The sequence below is a fragment of the Callithrix jacchus genome, chromosome 19, assembly GCF_049354715.1.
Source record: "Callithrix jacchus isolate 240 chromosome 19, calJac240_pri, whole genome shotgun sequence".
Lineage (NCBI taxonomy): Eukaryota > Metazoa > Chordata > Mammalia > Primates > Cebidae > Callithrix > Callithrix jacchus.
Window position 1 is genome coordinate 49,241,745 of NC_133520.1, and position 24,400 is coordinate 49,266,144.

The following is a 24,400-nucleotide window of genomic DNA, read 5'->3' on the forward strand; positions in this document are numbered from 1 at the left end:
GTAGAGACAGGGTTTCACCATGTTGGTTAGGCTGGTCTCGAACTCCTGCCCACAGGTCATCTGCCTGCTTTAGCTTCCCAAAGTGCTGGGATTACAGACATGAGCCCCTGTGTCTGGCTGTGCTTTTAGGACTTTTAAAATCTACATGTCCTCTCCAAACCCCCAGCTCTTTTTTTTCCTTTAAACTTTATTTATTAAAAAAACTAGGTATTTCTCCATTCAAGTGTTTTATATTCTGGATTTTGCTCACTGCATCCCATTGTGTCCATTAGCATGTTCTTCTGTCTCCTGTATTTCCTGTAAACTGGCACAGTTAGATCTGGAAACATGACTGATTTCAAGTTATGCACTTTTTATTTTAGTAACTGACATTTTACTCCAGTGGCAAGAACAGCAGTAATGAACAATTCTGTAGCCCTTCATCTCACTTACAACAGAGCTTGCCCTCAGGCCTTATTTCTAAAATAACCTGGGTGCACAGGTCTTCGTCTGCTTTGAACCTGCCTACCCCTTTGTTGGAGGAAGTCAAGAAGTCGGGAGACTCATATGTATCAGACCATCTGTAAGCTCTGGAGCTATAGTGTGACCTCGACAAATGGAGTCCCTGACCCTGAAGGAATGACCACACAGTGGGGAAAGCAGCCAGAACCTACGAATAGACAGGAAGAAGACAAATAGGAAGCAGAGATCTCTATCAGGGGCTGCGGGTGTAAAGGAAGAAAGAAAGGGGTGAGTGGAAGGAGCTTACACTGGAGGGATCCAGGAAGCTCTCTGAGAAGGCACCATTTCAGCTGAGGCCTGAAGGAGAAGGGCCAGCCATGTGTCTAAGGAGGTGGGGTTGGGCGGCGGCATGCAGGTGGTAGCTGAGATGGAGAAGGTGCCGTATACAGTAAGTTCTCACTTAACATTGTGGATAGGTTCTTGGATACTGTGACTTTGAGCTAACCAATGCGTAACTAAACCAATTTCACTGTAGGCTAATTGACAGAAACAAGATGTATATCCTATGGCTCATATCTGGTCACAAACACGTCACCAGACTTCTACATGAAACCCCAAACATTTCTGGTATTAAACATTGAAGTTAACGTGGCTGTACATGCATTTCAGAAAGATGGATTAAAAACAACTAAGATATTATCTGCTCAATTTTTGATGAGTCAGTGAATGATGGAGGTCATGGTGGTAGTGGGTTCAATCAAGGGAGAAATGCTTGTGAAGCAACATTGTCAGCACTTCTGACCATCATGAAGTTCAAAAACAATCACAAATCCGGCTGCCTGCTGAGCGCTTTGGCACCGCATCATTTATTGGTGTGCGTTTGGGTGATGACCTGTACTTGAGGAATATTCATTCTGTGATAATTTATATTCATTCATTCATTTTCCAACTGCTTATTCTAGTTCAGAGTACAGGGTGGCCGGAGCCTATCCCCGCAGCACAGTGTTCCATGCAGGAACCACCCTGCACAGGATGCCGTCCATGGCAAGGGGTCTCCCACACACCCACACTCACTCGTAGTCACACTGTTTAGGACAACTTCATTCAACGTCAGCATACTTTGGGATGTGGAAGGAAACCAGGGCATCCAGAGAAAACCCATGCGGACATGGGGAGAACGTGCACACTCCACACAGACAGTGGCTCCAGCTGGAAATAGGTTTTTTTTTCCTCATCAATGTTATAACAAAACAACATTGAGTGAAATGACGTTATTTGGGGACCTACTGTATGTTGGAGCTAGGACATTGGTAAGAAAGAGAAGGAACCGGGACCCTCTTCCAGGTTTTCTGGCTTTGCCCACTAAGCGAATGTTGATGATGATGCTGGCCTGGGTGTCAGGCAGCCGCATGGGCCCAAGGACTCCCCAGCCCAATCCCCTTGGGGATTGTGCCTGAGTCTGTGCCTCTTCCCGCCTGAGAAAGGCCTGTGGCCTTTCCCTTCTGCTCCCTGCCCTTCTGCTGTTGAATTGCCCCATGACACTTTCTTTTTTTTTTTTTTTGAGACGGAGTTTCGCTGTTGTTACCCAGACTGGAATGCAATGGCATGATCTCGGCTCACCGCAACCTCCGCCTCCTGGGTTCAGGCAATTCTCCTGCCTCAGCCTCCCGAGTAGCTGGGACTACAGGCACGCGCCACCATGCCCAGCTAATTTTTGTATTTTTAGTAGAGACGGGGTTTCACCTTGTTGACCAGGATGGTCTCGATCTGTTGGCCTCGTGATCCACCCGCCTCAGCCTCCCAAAGTGCTGGGATTATAGGCGTGAGCCACCATGCCCGGCCCCAATGTCACTTTCAAAGGATGAAGAAAAGGAACGAGCCTAATAGGAGCATCCCGTATTTGAGGGATTTTGAAAAATGAGGCTTGCACTCAAGTGGACAGGAATATTGTTCATCAGGTTTGCTATTAATTGTTATCTCCAGGAAAAGAAGTTTATTAGATCATTGTCCAAAGCTTTGCAGTGCTTCATGATTTTGTCTAAAAATCTGACTCTTAAAACATTCCTTGTGAAAATAGAAATATTTCTGTGCCTAGACTCCAAATAATAACAGACACTCAGAGTGTTTTCAAAATTATGGGACTGATTTAAATTTCACTGGAAAACAGCTTTTTAAAACTAAGTTGTCTGTATGTGGCCTCGGGGTGATCACTTCCCACCAGCAGCTGTTCACTGCCAACTTCTGGCGGCTTGAGAAAGTGAGCCGTTTCCCACGCTCCTGCACGGCAGCTCCCTGGGATGCTTGTGCTGGGAGATGCTTGGGTTCCTGGAAGGGAGACAGGGACTGGCTGGGAGAAGCCCCTTGTCTGACTCCCTTCTCCACAGCCTGCCAGCACCTTCTAGAAAAGCCTTGCTGGTGCCAGGTGATGATGGAAAACATGTCACCCAAAGAGTTAACAGCTCATAACATGTGGTTAAAAGATATTAAAAGAGGGTTTTGTTAAGTCCGCATTCCCCTCCCAGAGCTCTCGTTCCAACTCTCACCTGGTCTCCAACCAGTTCTGCACATTGAACCTTTTTATTAACAGCAGGTTTCTGGTATATTGAGAGTTTGGTCTTTAGTTCCTTTCTTTTTTCTGACCCTGCCCTCTCCTCTTGTAATGAGGTGTGAAGAGACTGGAGGAGGAGGAGGAGGGAAATAGTGGCCAGGAGGAGGAGGAGGAGGAGGAGGAAGAAGAAGATGAGGAGGAGGAGGAGGAAGATGAGGAGGAAGAGGAGGAGGAAGATGAGGAGGAGGAGGGAGAGGAGGAGGTGGAAAAAGAGGAGGAGGACGTGGAAGGGGAGGAGGGGGAGGAGGAGGAGGAGGAGGAGGTGGAAGAGGAGAAGGAGGAGGGGGAGGAGGAGGTGGAAGGGGAGGAGGTGGAAGAGGAGGTGGAAGGGGAGGAGGTGGAAGAGGAGGGGGAGGAGGAGGTGGAAGGGGAGGAGGTGGAAGAGGAGGGGAGGAGGAGGTGGAAGGGGAGGAGGAGGAGGGGGAGGAGGAGGTGGAAGGGGAGAAGGAGGAGGTGGAAGAGGAGGAGGTGGAAGGGGAGGAGGTGGAAGGGGAGGAGAAGGAAGAGGAAGACAAGGGAAGTAAGCGGCCTGGAAAATCCACTGTACTTCCATCAGCTGAGAGTTGCTATTCTGCATTCGTGTTTTTCCTTAAAGAGGAAAATAAAGTGCCATTCGCAAAATCTCTCCCTTTTGATTAGGGAACTTTTTTCTATTTCTTTTTCTTTTTTATTTTTCTTTTGAGACAGTCTTGCTCTGTTGCCCAGGCTGGAATGCAGTCGTGCGATCTCGGCTCACTGCAGCCTCTGCCTCCTGGGCTTAAGCTATTCTCCTGCCTCAGTCTCCTGAGTAGCTGAGACTGCAGGCGCCCACTACCACACCTGGCTAATTATTTTTTTGTATTTTTAGTAGAGATGGGATTTTGCAATGCTCGAGGCCAGGCTGGTCTTGAACTCCTGGTCTCAAGTGACTTACCCGCCTCCGTTTCCCAAAGTGTTGGGATTACAGGTGTGAGCCACCTCGCCCAGCTAGGGAATTTTTTTCTTTCAATTCAGATTCTCTAAGGAAAACGACCACTGGCTTTGTCTTCCATCATCAGTGGATTGTGCAATAACAAGAAAGTGAGGGGGTGTCAGACCTTGAGGGTGAGCCCGAGTGCCTCCACACCAAGGGGCTGTTTGCCACAGTATCTCAGGGGCCCTTTTTCCATTTTCCCAAGGCGTATGGGTTTTAGCTTAAGAACAGTGATATCTTTTTTGAAACGAAATTTCACTCTTGTTGCCTAGGCTGGAGTGCAATGCTGCAATCTCGGCTCACTGCAACCCCCATCTCTCAAGCTCAAGCGATTTCCCTGCCTCAGCCTCCTGAGTAGCTGGGATTACAGGCACGCGCCACCATGTCCAGCTAATTTTGTATTTTTAGTAGAGAAATTTTAGTTTTACCATATCGGTCAGGCTGGTCTTGAACTCCTGACCTCAAGTGACCTGCCCGCCTTGGCCTCCCAAAGTGCTGGAATTACAGGTGTGAGCCACCATGCCCAGCCAGTGACATCTTTTAATAGGCAGTTATAATTGACTTCAAGTAGGCAATTCATGTAGGTAATTAAAAGGACCAAATTTAGAGTCAGACTCCGGGGGTTCAAATCCCTGTGTTGCCACTTATTACTTGGTAACTTTGGTCACACTGATGAATTTGCCTAATTTTCCCCATTAGAAAAATATGGGTATCAGTAGTACCTAGCCTCCCCCCGCCGCTGCCCCCAAGACAGAGTCTTGCTATGTTACCTGGGCTGGAATGCAATGATGCGGTCTCGGCTCACCGCAACCTCCACCTCCCGGGTTCAAGTGATTCTCCTGCCTCAGCCTCTCAAGTAGTGGGGATTACAGGCGCCCACCATCATGCCCAGCTAATTTTTGTATTTTTAGTGGAGACCAGGTTTACACCATGTTGTTGGCCAGGCTGGTCTTGAACTCCTGACCTCGTGATCCACCCGCCTCGGTCTCCCAAAGTGCTGGGATTATGGGCGTGAGTCACAGTGCCCAGCCAGTAGTACCTAGTCTTAAAAGGTTCTTCTGAGCATTAGATGTTAGTAAAATGCCTGGAATATGGTAAGTATTCAGTAAATATTAGCTATTATCCTGACACATTAAACTATTCATCTCTTTGCATCAGTCCTTTTGCTTATCCTTGTGTATATCTTAAAGGCAGGGACTGGACCTTAACTGTTTTTCTTTTCTTTTTTTTTTTTTTGAGACAAGGGTTCACTCTGTCACCTAGGCTGGAGTGCAGTGGCGCAATCATGGCTCTCTGCAGCCTCGACCTCCCGGGGCTTAAGCAATCCTCCCAGCTTAGCCTCCCACGTAGCTGGGACTATAGGCCCGGGCCACCAAGCCTGGCTAATTTTTTGTATTTTTGTGTAGAGATGGGACCTCACATTGTGCTTTGTACCCACAGCACTAAGCAGTCCTAGCAGGGAGTGATTATTCCCTTTTCTGAGTAAATTCACTAGGATTTGAATAATGACCCCTGTTCTCCTTCCACACAGCCCATTTTGCCTAGAAAAGAATGCTGGGGTTTGCAGTTCAGGCTCATATCTTTCTCAGATTCTGTTGTATTTTACATAGCCTGGGTACTGGTGACAGTATTCTGGGGGTGGGTGCTCAGCCTTACTGAGAAAGGACTTGTTTCTGCATTCCTTTTAACCACACTTGGTTTGGCACAGGTCACCACAAATGGTATCATCGCCACGAATGAACCCCCAGCCAAAGAATCCCATCCCGGGCTCTTCCCACCAACATTTGGTGCAGTCGCCCCTTTCCTGGCCGACTTGGACACGACGGATGGTCTGGGGAAGGTTTATTATCGAGAAGACTTTTCCCCCTCCGTTACTCAGCGGGCAGCAGAGTGTGTCCAGAGAGGGTTCCCGGAGATCTCTTTCCAGCCTAGTACTGTGGTGGTTGTCACTTGGGAATCCGTGGCCCCCTACCAAGGACCCAGCCGGGACCCGGACCAGGAAGGCAAGGTAAGCACTCTTCCAGGTCCACGTGCAGGGAGTCGGACACATTGTCTTTGTATATTTTGGTCTCACGCTTTGTGCTGCTTTGACATACATCATGATATACATCATACACCGTTGACACAGACAGGAAATCCAAAGCGGAATCTAGTAGGCAGTTATTGCAGGACCCAAACCTCCAGAAGCTTATCTGCAAGGCTGTACAACTCTATGTTTCAAAGACAAGTAGACATAAAAAAAAGCCAATTTCTGCCAAGACTGCTATGTGGCAAAAATAGGGTTGATAAATGGTATTCCCTGGCTGCTCTTACCTCAGGTGGCAGATAGTGGAAGGATAGCTTTGCTTTCCCTCCCCTCCCCTCCCCTCCCCTCCCCTCCCCTCCCCTCCCCTCCTCTCCCCTCCCCTCCCCTCCCCTCTCCTCCCTTCCCCTCCCTTCCCTTCCCTTCCCTCCTCTCTCTCCTTCCTTTCTTCCCTCCCTTCCTTCTCTCTCTCTTTCCTTCCTTCCTTTCCTCCCTCCCTCCCCTCTCTCCTTCCTTCCTTCTTTCCTTCTTTCTTCCTTCCTTCCTTCTTTCTTCCTTTCTTCTTTCTTTTCTCTTTCTTTTGATGGAGTCTGCCCAGGCTGGAGTGCAGTGGTGCAGTCTCAGCTCACTGCAGCCTCTTCCTCCCAGGTTCATGCAGTTCTCATGCCTCAGCCTCCCTAGTAGCTGGGATTACAGGCATGGGCCACCATACTGGCTAATTTTTATATTTTTAGTAGAGATGGGGTTTCACCATGTTGGCCAGGCTGGTCTTGAACTCCTGACCTCAAGTGATCCACCCGCCTCGGCTTCCCAAAGTACTGGGATTACAGGCCTGAGCCACTGAGTCCAGCTGGAAGGATAGTTTCTGATTAGAGAAATTATCGATGTGAAATGATAGGTTAAAATAACAAAGTACTCCTAGGGATGCAAAGATAGAAAAGTAGAGCCCAGACTTGAGTTGGGGAGGCAGGAATCATTTGGACCATGTGAGTGGCTCAGAACCCAAGTGTTGCCATAACCCAGGGTTGGCACCTCTGCGGGTGCGGTCTTCAGGGAAGGCTGAAGGGCAGGGCTGTGGGGCATGGGCTTGCACTTAAAGGAAGCAGGGTATTTGAGTAGGTTGGGAACTCATTGCTAGACCTGAAGTGACTTTTTAGGACAGGTCTCAATTTTCTCTTGGAAAAAAAATTTCTGTCTACCCTAACTTCGCTTTTACAGGGTAATGAGGAAGAGAGAAGCTCGAAGGGTCCCAAACCACTTCATATAAGTGGGAGATACTTCGGGCTGGTGGTTCCTAAAGTGTGTACCTCAAAACATCGGTCCTACATGATAGTCCTTGAGGAAAAGGCCTTCTAGTTTGGGAAATGCTGAAACTGTGTCTCCCTCTTGGTGATTCACCCGGAAAAGTGCTGCAGTCAGGAAACTTGCCTAATATTGTTTTTTTTGTTTTTTTGTTTTTGGAGACAGAGTCTTGCTCTGTCACCCAGGCTGGAGTGTAGTGGTGCCATCTTGGCTCACTGCAATCTCCATCTCCTGGGTTCAAGTGATTCTCTTGCCTCAGCCTCCTGAGTAGCTGGGACTAAAGGCGTGAGCCACCACTCCCGGCCTTGCCTAATATTGTTTAACTGAGCAGTCTCCAAACCTGTGACCACACCTCTTCCTTCCCTGCTCATCAAGGACACATTACATCCCACAGCACACTGCGGGAAAGTCTGTTACCGGCCACATGACACATTTTGCTCGCCAGCTATTATCTGTCTGAGTGTGAAACTTGAAAACAGTTTAAATGTTAAATGTCCCAAGTGCCTCCCTTTCACTTGGGCCATAAACACCCAATCCCTAGTATGGAGGGGCCCTTGCTTGCCCCTTGGGTCTCATCTGTTCTACCTCCGCCAACCCTTTGCAGCCGCTGTGCCAAATGCCGTGTAATTCCCTGACCTTGCCTCCACTCTTCCCCCACCTCCCCCGCAGTATCTTGCGCAGGCTGTCCTCTCTGCTTGATACGTCCTCTCCCTGATACCCCTATAGGTGGCAACTTCCTCCTGCTTGTTCATTCAGACTGTGGCCTCCCGTGAGGCCTTGACCAACCGCAGCCTCCTCCAGTCCCACCCCTCGTGGCATGGGACGCTTCCTCTTACAGCTCCTGCAGCACTTTGCAAATATTGCTATTACAGAATCCAACCTCAGGTTTTGCAATATTTTGTTCACATGTAAGCCTTCCCATCTAGACTGTAGATTCTTATGAGTGCGGGAACCACATTATTTTTTTCTTCACATCCACAGAGCTCAGGACGATGCCTGGCATGTAGGAAAGGTGCTAATATTAAAGGAATACTTGCTCTGTGTCGGCTTTTTTTTTTCTTTTTGAGACAAGAATTTTATTCTTATTGCCCAGGCTGGAGTGCAATGGCGTGATCTTGGCTCACTGCAACCTCCGCCTCCCAGGTTCAAGCGATTCTCCTGCTTCAGCCTCCCAAGTAGCTGGGATTACAGGTGCCCACCACCATACCCAGCTAATTTTGTATTTTTTTTAGTGGAGACAGGATTTTGCCATGTTAGTCAGGCTGGTCTCGAACTCCTGACCTCAGGTGATCCACCCCCCCCTCCTCCTCCCAAAGTGCTGGAATTATAGGCATGAACCACCATGGCTGACCAGCCTGCTCTTTCAGATGTTACCTCATGTAGTCTTCCTCATTTCTGTGAAGGAGGTGGTTTTATCTCCATTTTACAGATGCAAACATCGAGGCTTAGGAAACTCAGGTATCATGCCCAAGGTCACACAGCCACTAATGAGTAGAGCAAAGATTTGGAGCCAGGTCTGTTTTCTACCACATCTCATGGTTTTATTTTCCTACTATATGGTGCTTCGGTTCAGTAAATGTTTGTTAAATGATGAATGTGGTTGAATATGTTTAAAGGCCATGGAAACAAATTCTGTGGGTAAAAATGTCCTAAATTGCATGAGATTTTAGGCCACCATCTGGAGGTACCATCTGTACAATGTTTTGTTAACCTTAGGGCCACACTCATGCAGAAGATATTTACGAATTAATCAGAAAATGTCATGTTGGCATCGCCTTAGGGATATTTCAGTGGAACTATCCCAGAGTCCTTGGTCCCTGCTACAAAAGTACTTCTTTTAGAATAAGGTGAGGATATTGCTGTGTCTCTACAGTACTGTACTCTTTATATATCGTCTGGTGAATAACGCATTTTAAGATCTGTAGATATTTTCCCAAGTAACTGAATTTTAACTCATCTTCACAGAGAAACACGTTCCAGGCTGTTCTAGCCTCCTCTGATTCCAGCTCCTATGCCATTTTCCTTTATCCTGAAGATGGTCTGCAGTTCCATACGACATTCTCAAAGAAGGAAAACAACCTAGTTCCTGCAGTGGTTGCATTCAGTCAAGGTTCAGTGGGCTACTTGTGGAAGAGCAACGGAGCTTATAATATATTTGCAAATGACAGAGAATCCATTGAAAATCTGGCCAAGTATGCTTTGTTTGTTCTTCAGTAGACTCTCAATAATATTTTTTAATAAGGATAATGTAATGGGTATTATAGATAGTTACCTAAACATGTTCCTGTGGATTTAAGTTTTGCATACAGTTTTTATATTATTAAGTACTCTTTTTCTGATGAACTTAAGGGAATATGTTCTTAGAATGAACAGCTACCCTATTTTTTAAATATCATCCTCATTCAAAACAGTTTTTTTTTTTTTTGAGACGGAATCTCACTCTGTTGCCCAGGCTGGGGTGCAGTGGCGCTATCTCGGCTCACTGCAGCCTCCACCTCTCAGGTTCAAGTGATTCTCTCGCCTCAGCTTCCAGAGTAGCTGGAGTCACAGGTGCGCGCCACTATGCCCAGCTAGTTTTTGTATTTTAGACAAATTGATTAGATGGGGTTTCACCATGTTGGCCAGGCTGGTCTTGAACTCCCGACCTCAGGTGATCTGCCCACCTCAGCCTCCCAGAGTGCTGGTGTGAGCGACTGTACCCAGACTTAAAACAGTTTTTACCATTTTTTTCTTTAAGTTCAGTTAGAAATAAGGGTTATTCAAAGCTATCTCCTTCTTTGATCTCAAGGCTGAGAAAACCTTTTCCTTCACATTGACTAGGGGGAAAATTCTTACAACGGAAATAGTGCTCTCAGGTTAGGTTGTAGAATTGGCAAAAGGGGGAAAAGCTCAAATTGGTTTTTGAAAGTTAAAACCTTTCTTCTCCCATTATTCTTTAAAAACCAAGAGTGAATCCTCTAAAACCACCTTTGAATTTTATATCATCAAATCTAGCTGGCGATTCCTCTGCCCTTCACTTAGTACTGAGTGCTGGTAAATGCTTAACAACTGGTTTTATGAGGGCAGGGGGAGCCCTGATTTCCAGCATTTGCCTATTTCTGTGATGTAAATACTCCTACCATGGCCAATTTCAAGTTACTAACATCATGTCACTCAATGAAGAGTTCAGAAAACATGCACCACTATATATATTCTCACCATAAAGATACAGTAGATTTAATATATATAATTTCAAGAGCATGGATAGTAAGAGAATTAGAATATGATGAGTTTTGGATATTTTTTCCTGTTAAAAAATATAACTTGTTTAATTAGAAGCTCATGTACTTTAATTGTTTTAATTGTTAATTTAATTTAATTGTTTAGAATGGCTATGTTCAATAACTGGCTTGCAAAATTCCTAAAATTTTAACAGCTAGCTCTCACAAGCGAGTACAAATAAGCTCCCACACATCACTGTCCTTACTCGAATCTCGGGTTTTCATGACATACTCCTCAGATTTGTTAGTTTGCTAGAATGGCTCACATAACACAGAAAAATGCTTTCCTATTACCAGTTCGTTCTAAACGATACAACTCAGGAACAGCCAAATGGAAGAGAGAAATAGGACAGGGTATGGGGAAGAGGACAGGATTCCATGTCCTCTCTGGGTACACCACCCTTCCAGTGCCTTGATGTGTTCAACCCAGAAGCTCTCTGAACCCATCATTTCAGGATTTTTATGGTGGTTTCATTACATAGGCATGGTTGATTAAATCCCTGATCATTGCTGATTGACCCAATCTCCAGCCCATCTCTTCTCCCTGGAGGAATGGAGAGAGCTGAACATTCCAACCCTCTAATCATGCCTTGGTCTTTCTGGCCACCAGCCTCCATCCTGAAACTGTCTAGGAGCCTCCAGCCATCAGTTGACTCATTAGCGTACAAAAGACACTCTTATCACTCCGGAAATTCCAAGGGCTTTAGGAGCTCTTGTATCAGAACCCGAGGACAGAGACCAAATATGTATTTTCTATTGTATCAGACTGTGCGGTGGAAAGAGATAGTGGAGAACATGAATGACTTCAGTCCTAAAGCTACCGTCAGTCCTATGAGCCACCTTAGCTCGTAAGGTGGGGCATGTAACCAGCAGTTAGGATGAGTAAGTTGATTTTTAAGTCCTGACAGTGTCCCTGCAGCCAGCTCTGGAATGGCTGGGACTGAGCCTGTGCCAGTATTGTGCCCATTTGGACACAGCCTCATGATGCCCAGACATGGTGGCCAGTGCTCTGTCCACTCTCCAGTCCTTGCTGCAGGTGATGGGTTGCAGACCAACACAGATCCCCAGGTCTCCCTCTACTTGGGTAGTGGCGGCTGTTGGTGGGTTGCTGGCCTATTTCTAAGAAGCCTGTCCTTCTTCCTAGGAGTAGCAACTCTGGGCAGCAGGGTGTCTGGGTGTTCGAGATTGGGAGTCCAGCCACCACCAGTGGCGTGGTGCCCGCGGATGTGATACTCGGAACCGAAGATGGGGCAGAGTATGATGATGAGGATGAAGATTATGTCCTGGTGACTACTCATCCGGGCCTGGAGGATGTGAGCACCACACCCTTCCCCTACAAGGCTCTGAGAAGGGGAGGTGCTGACACATACAGTGTGCCCAGCGTTCTCTCCCCACACTGGGCAGCTACTGAAAAGCCCCTTGGACCTCCCACGGAGAGGGCCAGGTCTTTCCAGTTGGCAGTGGAGACTTTTCACCAGCAGCACCCGCAGGTCCTAGATGTGGATGAAGTTGAGGAAACGGGAGTTGGTAAGACCATTTAAGCTGCAGTTGGTAACGTTCTTGGACGTGTGGGCTCCCAGACAGGCATATTGCTGCGGAGATGTCGGCTGTGAGCATCATGGTGGTTTGTAAGAGCCTGGGAAAGTAGAGGCTGAACTCTCACAGCGGGGAGCCTTGGTGTTACGTGCCCGATGGCTTCAGAGATGCTCATTGATCTTTTGGGATTAGGACTGTGGTTTTGGAGACTGTTGAGTGTGTCTTCTTTCAAGTTTCCTAGTATTCCATTCTGTCTGTTTTAAAGAGAAAACATGCTTTAGAATTATTTTGGAAGTCAGATTTTCTTGTAATTTCTCAGACCAGAAATGTATTCATCCACCTGAAAAAACATTTTAGAAGTTCTTTGGCTGTTAATGAAGCTTATCTTTGACATTTACTTCCTCTTGGTTTTGGAATTAGAATTGTTGATTATTTTTCTTTCCAGATCCCATCAGTTTCAGAGTTGGTTTGTGGAGATTAAAAAAAAAAAAAAAAGAAAGAAAACCACACAGTAAAAGAAGATACTCATTTAAAAAAAAATGGGACTGGGTGCGGTGGCTCACGCCTGTAATCCCAGCACTTTGGGAGACCAGGGCAGGTGGATCACGAGGTCAAGAGATCAAGACCATCCTGGCCAACATGCTGAAACTCCATCTCTACTAAAAATACAGAAATTAGCTGCGCATAATGCATACGCCTGTAGTCCCAGCTACTCTGGAGACTGAGACAGGAGAATTGCTTGAACCTGGGAGGCGGAGGTAGCAGTGAGCTGAGATTGCGCCACTGCACTTCAGCCTGGCAACAGAGCAAGACTCCCTCTGAAAACCAAAAAAAGTTTACAGTACATTTTCTGGTCAACTATTTTTAAGGGAAAATAGAACTCCTGGATGCTTTCGTTTGTCTTATAAAAGATGTTCCGGTTGGGTGTGGTGGCTCATGCCTGTGATTCCAGCAATTTGGGAGGCCAAGGTGGGTGGATCACCTGAGGTCAGGAGTTCAAGACCTTCTTGGCCAACATGGAGAAACCCCGTCTCTACTAAAAATACAAAAAATTAGCCAAGCGTGGTGGCAGACACCTGTAATTCCAGCTACTCGGGAGGCTGAGGCAGGAGAATCGCTTGAACCTGGGAGACGGGAAGTTGCAGTGAGCTGAGATCGCATCACTAACTCTAGCCTCCTAGATTTGCACCCAGAATGCATCTAAAATAGATGTTTTTCTGTCCCTCTGCCACAGTATTTCCCTGTGTTTATGAGAAAGATCAGTCTTCTGTGGCCAGTAGTACATTCCTGATGTTATTTGAATAACTCACATATACACAGGACATAATGACCCCTGAGTGGAGGTCATTATGGCCTGCCGGAGTTTAAGCAATCAGTAGCATCACGTGTTTCGTTCAGGGCTCAAGTATTCTCCGCTCCAAACGCTGTCTTTATAAAGCCGGAAATTCCCTTCCCAGTATGTAGGATTCAGAGTCTACCTGGGCTTAAACCCTGCTTTTGTCTTCACTCATAACAGTCAATTATAAATGGGATCATTTTCCTCTCTAAAAGTTCACCCCTCTTGTGCTTTTGAACTTCATTCCAAATTAATTTGCTCTGGATTATTAAATATAATGAGCTAGTTCACGATTCTAATAAAATGAACTTGAAAGGTGGAAATTTAAAATAGGGAGACATTCTTTTTGTTTCTCGGGTCAAAGGCTTTTTAGTCCAGGTGTGAAGAGGGCATTATTTTTGTTCAGCTTTTGAGTATAAGTGCTTCCAAATTATTCCTTGGGGAAAAAGTATGTTGAGGGGGGTGATTTAAAATTTAAAAAAAATATAAGGCAGGCACAATTGCACCCGCCTGTATTCCCAGCTACTCGGGAGGCTGAGGAAGGAGGATACAATATATGTATATATTTTAAGGTTGTTAAAATGGCAAATTTTATGTTATATATATTTTACCACAATAAAAAAGTTAAAAAAAAATTATATAATTATACATACTATATATTATATATGCTACTACATATAATATATAAATGTATTTTATCTATTACCATGTAATATATAGCATGCATTATATGTATAATATACACATTATACATACATATAATATACATATACGTATGTTTATGATGTAACATGTTTTCTATTTTATATCTACTACATATATGTAATATATTTGTAATATATATGTATAGTAAGAGTCCCTGCAAATGTGAAGCTCATTCTTCTCACTACTCTAGATGGACACCATCCTAAGATTGCACTAATCTAATATTGACTCAGTGATGCCAAGTACACTGGATTCTAGCAGTTTTCTTTCTTTCTTTCTTTTTTGAGATAGAATCTTGCTCTATAGCCCAGGCTGGAGTGCAGTGGCGTGATCTCAGCTCACTGCAACCTCTGCCTCCCAGGTCCTGGTTCAAGCAATTCTCCTGCCTCAGCCTTCCAAGTAGCTGGGAATACAGGCATGCATCACCATGCCCAGCTAACTTTTGTATTTTTAGTAGAGACAGGGTTTCACCATGTTCACCAGTTAGGTCTTGAACTCTAGTCCTTGTGATCGGCCACCTCAGCCTTCCAAAGTGCTGGAATTATGGCATGAGCCACCACACCCAGCTTCAGTTTTCAACAATTAATAATCACGTTGTGATTTCTCAACTCCTTTTAGACCTGTTTGCCTCAGTGATGTGAGTTGGGGAGCCACATTATATGTTTTAAAAATCTTTTTGAGACAGGGTCTGGCTCTGTTGCCCAGGCTGGAGTGCAGTGGTACCATCACTGCAGCCTCAACCAACCAGGATCAAGCGATCCTCCCACCTCAGCTTCCTCCAGTACGTGGCACTACAGGTGCATGCTACCAGGCTCGGCTAATTTTTGTATTTTTTGTAGAGATGGGGTTTCACCTTGTTGCCCAGGCTCATATAACTATTTAAGTAGCTACCTGCCATGGATTTTAATCTTCTGTAGTAAGCCTGGTCTCTTGAATTGCCCATGCAGCTGTGAGTCCCTGCAGTGCTTGAGGGCCCACTGGACTAGAGCTGCGTGAAATGCTTACGAGTGTTCCATTGTTTTCTTGGACCAGTGTTCAGCTATAACACGGATTCCCGCCAGACGTGTGCCAGCAACAGACACCAGTGCTCGGTGCACGCAGAGTGCAGGGACTACGCCACGGGCTTCTGCTGCAGCTGTGTCGCTGGCTACATGGGCAATGGAAGGCAATGTGTTGCGGAAGGTAATTTTCTTTTCTATGTCCATTTCATGTGGGAGAAGGAGGAGTGGAGTTTTTGTTTTGGTGCTTGTTTTCCATGTTGCCTTTACCCACATCTCCAGAGGTGTGCGTGTTTTTATTACGGCAGCAATACATGGTGTCTCTTTCCCCATTCTTTCTCGTATTCTCTACAGGAAACTCTTGGGAAGGCCCATTTTTCTCATACGGCAAAGTCTTTCCTGTGCTGTTTCTCCATCTCAGGGGACAGCCATTGGGAGCCCATCTTTACAACCACCTGGAGTGTGGCCACAAAGGCTGTAGTGTTAAAATTATGCAGCCTGGACAAAGAATTGGTTAGGCCCCTCACTTTCCTCCATTTCTTTGAAACCTCTTTCGTGTCTTTTTTTATTAGAGTGTCTCTAATTTTATGTGGTGTTGCTCACAGACCTATCATTGTTTTTGACACAGAGTCTCACTCTGTTCCCAGGCTAGAGTGTAGTGGCGTGACCTCAGCTCACTGCAACCTTCATCTCCCAGGTTAAAGTGATTCTCATGCCTCAGCCTCCCAAGTAGCTGGGATTACAGGCATGCACCACCACACCCAGCTAATTTTTGTATTTTTAGTAGAGATGGGGTTTCACTATGTTGGCCAGACTGGTCTCGAACTCCTGACCTCAGGTGATCTGCCTGCCTTGGCCTCCCAAAGTGCTGGGGTTACAGATGTGAGCCACCTTGCCTGGCCAGACCTATAATAATGGTTGTCATGCCCCAGCAGGGCCACAGAAGGCTGGCTTAGACCAAGTCTGTGGCAGGTAAAGTTTATTTTGTCATCCTCTCCCTCCTGTCTCTCTTTCCTGGTGCTCCTGATGTCATAACATGGTTATGATTGAGCACCAGGGGTGCGCCACAGTGAATGCTGGGGTGCCAATCCCATTGTATGGCCAGCACTGAAATGGATTTGGTGACAGGCCAACGTCCATTCTAAACTCTGCCCTCAAAAGGATCAACTGATTTGGATGCTTGCAGATGGTCAGGAGAATCCTTTCTGTGTAAGTCTGGGGATCCTGGTAACATTCATTCAGAAATTCCAGAATTGAAGTAAGAATGGTGAAAACCCCACCATGTTAAATGTCCATCCCTTCAGATGCTGTTTTAATCACTTTTCTGTTGCTTATAACAGAATTCCTGAAACTGAGTAATTCATTAAAAAAAAGAATTTATTTCTTATAGTTAATGGAGGCTGAGAAGTATAAGATCAAGGAGCCGTGTCTGGTGATGGCCTTCTTTCTGGTGGGGGCTCTCTGCAGAGGTGGCATAGGGGGCTGAACATGCTAGCTCAGGCCTCTCTTCCTCTTCCTGTAAAGCCATCAGTCCCAGGGCCAGGGGTGGTGGATCTCGCCTGTAATCCAGCAACTTTGGGAGGCTGAGGTGGGTGGATCACGAGGTCAAGAGATGGAGACCATCCTGGCCAACATAGTGAAAACCCGTCTCTACTAAAAATACAAAAATTAGCTGGGCGTGGTGGTACATGCCTGTAGTCTCAGCTACTTGGGAGGCTGAGGCAGGAGAATTGCTTGAACCTGGAGGTGGAGGTTGCAGTGAGCTGAGATTGCACCATTGTACTCCAGCCTGGTGACAGAGCCATACTCTGTCTTTAAAAACAAAACAAAACAAAAATCAGTTCCATTCCTGTGATAACCCATTAACCCATTAATCCATTAATCCATGACTGGATTAATTCGTTCTTCAGGGCAGAGCCCTCATGACCCAATCACCTCTTAAAGGCCCCATTTCCAAATGCTACCACATTGGGGATTAAGTTTCAATATGAGTTTTGGAAGGGACAAAAGCGATAGCAGATGCCAGCAAATTATCTCACTTGTTGTGGGTCATTTTCCTTGCGTGTTTCATGTAGAACTTTAATTGCTTTGCAAAATTTGACTAAATAAAACTCAGCTGGAAGAATGGTTTTTCAGACCCCCTGCCTGCCATAGTTACAGTTAAATCCATTATCATTATAAGTTGCTAAAAACAAAAAATCATTTCCTGTGTCACCATTAGATAAAGTGAGGTTTAAAAAATACCACCTTCAGCAATGAAAGAAAATTGAGCATGCTTTACTTAATTTTGGGAGATGTTATTAACGTCTCTAAAGCGTTTTCTCTTTTCTTCTAAATTCCATCACCCCACGGGCGGTGTGCCTTTGCTTCTTTGTTTCAGGCTTGGCTTTTATACCTCCCCCACCCCAGGAGAAGCTTCCAAAATCCACAAGAAAAGCTTATGTTTAAAGAGCAACCTCATCAGCCCTTTTACCGCAAATATCCAAGCTTGAAATGCTGAACAGTTTGTGTTTGACAGCAAGCTCAGATGTGACAGACTGTTCAGCCACATATTTTGACATGATATATACACCCTGGAATCTATTTGTGGTTTAAATATTTGTTGGATTCTTGCTACTTTAAAAAAAAAATGTTTCTAGCTCAAAGATTGGTGGAAACACTTTTGTTTGTTTTCTTAACTTGGCTTTCTTGCTTGTTTCTCTAATATTCTTGGGATGCCTTTCTGCGTTGTGGGCCAGCTAACTTCACGGCCTTCCCCAGTGAAATGACACATGTGTGCAGAATGACTCTGTGTCGGATATGCCCTGGCTGAACACAGAACCTGTTGAGCAGTTTGGGCATATGGAACGCAGCGAAAGGTCATCAGAATGAAGGTGACCCCCAGGTGCCAGCTCCTGCCTAGGGTTTTCAACAACATTCACTGAGAGCTGACTACATAACTAAAACCCTGTGTAAAGAGAAAACCCTTCATAAAGAGGACCTGTGAGGGGCTGGATGTGAAAGTCCTGATTCTATAATTATCATAATCTAGGAACAGAAGTAAGATATGTACAATCAGTAACTGAAAGAAATGCCACGTCACACCTGAACAATGCAACATGACCTTTGTTTTCCCTCTTCTTTCAGTTTTTGTTTTTCTGAGCTACGCTTCACATACTTTTTAAAGTATACAATTTGGTGGGTCTTAATATGTTCACAAAGTTGTCCAACCATTACCTCTAATTCTAGAGCATTGTAATTACCCCCGAAATAACACTGTATCCATCAGCAGCCACTCTTGATTTCTCTGAATCCCGCCAACCCCTGTCAAACCCTCACCTGCTTTCTGTCTTTATGGGTGTTCCTATTCTGGGTGTTTCATATAAATAGAATTGTATAATACATGACCTTTTGTATCTGACTTCTTTCCCTTCGTGTGATGATTTCAAGGTTCTTGCAAGTTTTAGCACATATCAGTATTTCATGCCTTTTTCTTTTAATTTAATTAACTTATTTATTTTGAGACAGATTTTCACTCTTGTTGCCCAGGCTGGAGTACAGTGACACGATCTCAGCTCACTGCCTCCTGGGTTCAAGCGATTCTCCTGCGTCAGCCTCCTGAGTAGCTGGGATTACAGGTGTCTGGCACCACATCCAGCTAATTTTTTAAAATTTTAGTAGAGATGGGGTTTCATCATGTTGGCCAGGCTGGTCTCGAACTCCTGACCTCAGATGATCCACCCATCTTGGCCTCCCAAAGTGCTGGGATTACAGGTGTGAGCCACTGCGCCCAGCCTCATGCCTTTTTCTAGCCAAAGAATACCCTAATGGATGGATGTACCATATTTTGTTTATCAGTTAGTGGACATTTGTGTGGTTTCCCTTTTGGCTCTGATGAATAATGCTGCTAAGAACATTTGTGTACACAGTTTTGTGTGGACATGTGTTCTTTTCTCTTGACTGTATACCTAGGAATTAGAATTGCTGGGTCAAACAGTAAACTTCCATTTTCGTATTCGAATACAACAAAGAGCAACTTAATTTCCCTAGTTATCATTTTTTTCCTGTTTAAACAATAATAAATATATGCAAGTTATAAATACTCAAACATTATCCAAATTTATAGAAAATGAACATTCACCATGTTTGCCTGGAGTTAACCAGTTAGCAGTTTTTCCCCAGGTATATGCAAATATTTATTATGAATGTAATTTTTTAAGCAAAAATGGCATCCCAGATCAATTTATTGTCAATGCATTAAGGAAGCTTAGAAATTTGACATAGTAGGTTGCAATCCCATTGGTCCCAACCATCGACATGGAACACTCAGCACCAGGCGCACCGTGCTGGCTCTCACTCAGAGAGCATTCCTGTGAGGCCGGGGCGGTGCACTCTGCACATGTGTGTGTGGCTTGTGCTGGCCGAGGCTCCGGGATGCAGACTGTCAGTCCTAATGCTGGCTGTGAGACTGTATGTGAGCCCAGTGTTTATTAAAGTGTGTTACAGATGACGCAGGTAAATGTCTAGACTTCTAGGGCCATTCAGGTTAGCCTTGCTGTCCCAGTGAAATGAGCAGTTCTGCTCCTTTTACTTTCTCTCCCCCACTTTTTTTTTGAGACAGCGTCTCACTCTGTTGCCCAGGCTGGAGCGCAATGGTGTGATCTTGGCTCACTGCACCCTCAGCCTCCTGCGTTCAAGCTATTCTCCCACCTCAGCCTCCAGAGTAGTTGGGATAACAGACATCTGCCATTATGTCAAGCTAATTTTTTTTTATTTTTAGCAGAGGAGGGGTGTCACCACATTGGTCAGGCTGGTCTTGAACTCCTGATCTCAGCTGATCCGCCCACCTCAGTCTCCCAAAGCGATAAGATTATAGGCATGAGCCACCATGCCTGGCCTCCTTTTACTGTCAGATATGATAAATTCTATAGTCCCCTTAGTTCTAGATCACCCCTGATATTCTTCTGAAATTCTATTTTTTGCTCCTGCAGTTCCTCAATGGCTATACGTGGAGCCACCTTTTGTGCTATCCATTTTCAGTCACAGGGAAGAGAGAGTCAGGGGCATTGGAATTTTGAAGGCTCACAGCATGCAGTTGTGGGTACTCTCAGGAAGAACAACTCCTTTTGCTAACCCAAAGCCATGTACGCCAGTGCTGTTTTGATTCTTTTCTTTCTACAATAGGTACAGGTCATACATATTACTCTTGTTTGAAAGGCTGGCTTGGAAGTGATCTCGACATTCTTTCTTTGTTTTCTCGCTCAGGTTCCCCCCAGCGAGTCAATGGCAAGGTGAAAGGAAGGATCTTTGTGGGGAACAGCCAGGTCCCCATTGTCTTTGAGAATACTGACCTCCACTCTTACGTAGTAATGAACCATGGGCGCTCCTACACGGCCATCAGCACCATTCCCGAGACCCTTGGATATTCTCTGCTTCCGCTGGCCCCAGTTGGAGGCATCATTGGATGGATGTTTGCAGTGGAGCAGGACGGATTCAAGAATGGGTTCAGCATCACTGGTAATTTACATCTGACATGAAAATTCATGGGTCACAGAGTGGTGCCTGGCGGGAGGCCTGGGAATGAATGGAAAGAGAACTCTGAGTCTGCAGACAACTTAGTGAAGAGCATGCTGTTGCTCTTTTTGTCAGAAGACAGGACATCCTGTAGTTCTGTCCTGGAAATAACATGATGAGGTAAAATGAACGTGTAATATTACCATTAGTATATAGCAACTGAGACTGCCTAGAATTGGGTTTTTATTGAGGAGCAGTCTCCCGGTGGAGATTTAGGTATTTCTGTCAGAACAAGTAATATCAGCTCATAGAACCTCACAGCCAAAGCTGCGGGGCTCACAGTTTGCCTCATTCTATCAAGCCTGCCTCTCAGTTCCAAACCAACCTGAAATTGACTTTGACATTTCCTCAGTATCTGCTCAGAGAGAAGGAACCTGTCATTTCTAGCTGGTTAATTAAGCTGCATCAACATAATCCTCAGAAGTCTTAGGAAACCTGAATATCTTTGGAGTTTTTAGAGACCATGCCCTATTGAGGAAGGTTCAGTCATTATTGGACATGTGGGCAGATGGCTTGAAGGATGTTTCCTTGGTGTTGTCGTGGCCTTTTCCTTGCCCTGCTGGAGAGCCACTCCCAGGAACAGCTGGGTTGGAGGAGTCTGTGTCCTTCATCACTGGTCACTTCCAGGACCTGGAGCTTGTTGTGCTGGGGCACAGGTACCTAGCCACTACCTCCAACAACCTAGACCTGCCTTCTCCCCCGTTGCCTCAGCCCACCTGGAGCCTTAGCCAAGGCGTTATTAGAGGAAACACTGCTGGAAGCAGGGTCTCCATCCAGGCTTCACGCTGGTAACCCCTCCAAAAGTTATGGCATATAAATACATAAAGTGTGGCTGTCTTAAGAAAGGAGACGCTATGTATTAGAAAAGGAGTGGGGCCGGGCGCGGTGGCTCACGCCTGTAATCCTAGCACTTTGGGAGGCCAAGGAGGGTGGATCACGAGGTCAGAAGATTGAGATCATCCTGGCCAACACAGCGAAACCCCTTCTCTACTAAAAATACAAAAAAAAATTAGTTGGGCATGGTGGTGGGCACCTGTAGTCCCAGCTATTTGGGAGGCTGAGGTAGGAGAATTGCTTGAATCCAGGAGGTGGAGCTTGCAGTGAGCCAAGATCATGCCATTGCACTCCAGCCTGGGCAACAAAGCAAGACTCCATCTCAAAAAAAAAAAGGAGTGAGCCTGCTCAAAAGATTTGCTGCTTTATAACTGAGTGCAGTAAAACTCACAGACCCCACTCCTTCCCTGCATGGCTTTTTGCACTGGTGGTGTTTTTAAATGAGGTAGTTTATATTGGTGATATTTTGTAATATATGTGGACTTCAGCAGGGCTGAGGGAGAGGGAGTCTTTGCAAATTCCCTACAACAGCACGCTACTACAGTGATCCTTCTGAATTTCTCCTGGTCCTGTGTTATCAGTGAGATTTTGCCTGGGACTTGTTTAACTATAAAGATGGGGTTGTCTAACTTTCTGCAGAGGGCTTAATAGTAAATACCTTAAGCTACGCCTAAATATTTTAGGCCATCTGGTCTCTGTTGCAATGGCTCAACTGTCATTGTGGAGTGAAAAGCAACCACGGACAATATATAAATGAATGAGCATGGCTGTGTTCCAGTACAGCTTTTTGAATGGGCACTGAAATTTAAATTTTATATAATTTTCACATACTATGAAATGCTGTTCTTTCGATTTTTTTTTAACTATAAAAAAAATATAAAGACCATTGGCTGGGCACAGTGACTCACGCCTGTGATCCCAGCACATTGGGAGGCCGAGGCAGATGGATCATGAGGTCAGGAGTTCGAGACCAGCCTGGCTAAGATGGTGAAACCGTGTCTCTATTAAAAATACAAAAGAAAATCAGCCAGGCGTGGTGGCATGTGCCTGTAATCCCAGATACTCAGAAGGCTGAGGCAGAGATTTGCTTGAATTCAGGAGGCAGGGGTTACAATGAGCCAAATGAGCCAAGATTGTGCCACTGCACTCCAGCCTAGGTGACAGAGCGAGACTCCATCTCAAAAAAAAAAAAAAAAAAAAAGTAAAAACCTTTCTTAGCTCAAGGGTTGTATAAAAATAAGCAGCTGGCAAGATTTAGCCCTGAGGCCGTAGTTTGTCAAGGGGCAGGCCATTGTGAAAAGGGAGAAGTACTTTTCCTGCCTGTCTGGGGCTGCTGTCTTGCACAGACGGAGAGAAGTTCCTAGGGTGGTTTTCGGTACTGGGAATGCTTTGCCCTGAGCAACTCATCCATCTGACCAGGACTTAGCTATTTCAATAATTATCACTGTAACTGGCGTCGTGGGGCACTTGACAATTTGCAGAACATACGTTGTATCCTTTACAACATAGATTGTAGTTCTTTTTTTAATCAACAGGAAACGGAGACTCAGAGGAGTTAAGTAGCTTACCCAGGTTTATCCAGACAGAACCTCGCACCGCTGGGAGTCAAACTCCTGTCCGCTATTTCCACAACCCTTGAGCCAACCCGTCTCAGAGGCTGGTTTGTGGCTGGGAAGCCTCTTCTCTCCTCTGTGCGTGGCTCAGCTGGGCCACAGGGATGTCTGAGCTCTCCCGTTGTCACCAGCTCCATGGTCTACCAGCCAAACTAAAGCACCCACAGAAGGGTTTGCACCAACCCCGCTCCCCACTGTGACCTGAGGCGGACAGAAGAGCATGCTCCCCAGATGGCAAAGTGACAGTCTCGTCTTGTTTTTCAGGGGGCGAGTTCACTCGCCAGGCTGAGGTGACCTTCGTGGAGCACCCGGGCAAGCTGATCATTAAGCAGCGGTTCAGCGGCATTGACGAGCATGGGCACCTGACCATTGACACGGAGCTGGAGGGCCGCGTGCCGCAGATTCCATTCGGCTCCTCCGTGCACATTGAGCCCTACACGGAGCTGTACCACTACTCCAGCTCAGGTGAGTCCCGCTGTGTCCCAGGGCCAGCCCTGGATCAGCCACCAGCCTCATGCTCCTGACCCACCGTGCAGCCGTGAGCTGGGGCTGTCTCTGGAATCTGGACAGGGAAATACACTGGGCCTTAGCTGCTTACAGTCACCTTCCCTCCACTTACAGACAGAGGACACACTCCTTGTAGAGAATTTTGTGCAAAAAGACGACATGCATGACTTAGAATTGTAAAACCTGGATATAATTATCATGACATTGAAGTGTAAAAAGACGATATGCATGACTTAGAATTGTAAAACCTGGATATAATTATCATGACATTGAAGTGTATTTCCTCTCAGCGTTTTCTCCAGCATCTATCTGTTTACGTGTATATCAAATATCCCAGCATATAATTTCAAGATAATATAATTAATATAATTTTATAATTTTATTATACATCTATAATTAAATTTTTTGTACTTTTTGTTTTGTTTTGTTTTGAGACAGGATTTCCCTCCCATCACCCAGGCTGGAGTGCAGTGGCGTGATCTCAGCTCACTACTGCCTCCACCTCCTGGGCTCAAGCAGTCCTCCTGCCTCAGCTTCCCGAGTAGGTGGGACTACAGATGCACGCCACCACACCTGGCTAATTTTTGTATTTTTACTAGGGATGGGGTTTCACTATGTTGGCCAGGCTGGAATTCCTGACCTCAAGTGATCTGCCTGCCTCAGCCTCCCTAAGTGCTGGGATTACAGGTGGGTGCCTGTACCTGGCCACATACGTACTTTTATAAACTACAC

General features: G+C 45.7%; 1 protein-coding gene across 2 annotated transcripts in view; it reads left to right on the plus strand.

Annotated features, from left to right (window-relative positions):
• NID1 (nidogen 1) overlaps positions 1 to 24,400 on the plus strand; it is an 85,005-nt gene that overhangs the window by 10,028 nt on the left and 50,577 nt on the right. For both annotated transcript variants that reach the window (XM_035281512.3, XM_078357289.1), the window contains exons 2-7: positions 5,710 to 6,009; positions 9,292 to 9,518; positions 11,731 to 12,113; positions 15,196 to 15,345; positions 20,406 to 20,657; positions 23,426 to 23,626. In XM_035281512.3, the coding sequence (XP_035137403.2) occupies positions 5,710 to 6,009; positions 9,292 to 9,518; positions 11,731 to 12,113; positions 15,196 to 15,345; positions 20,406 to 20,657; positions 23,426 to 23,626 (1,513 nt within the window). The remainder of the gene's footprint in view (positions 1 to 5,709; positions 6,010 to 9,291; positions 9,519 to 11,730; positions 12,114 to 15,195; positions 15,346 to 20,405; positions 20,658 to 23,425; positions 23,627 to 24,400) is intronic.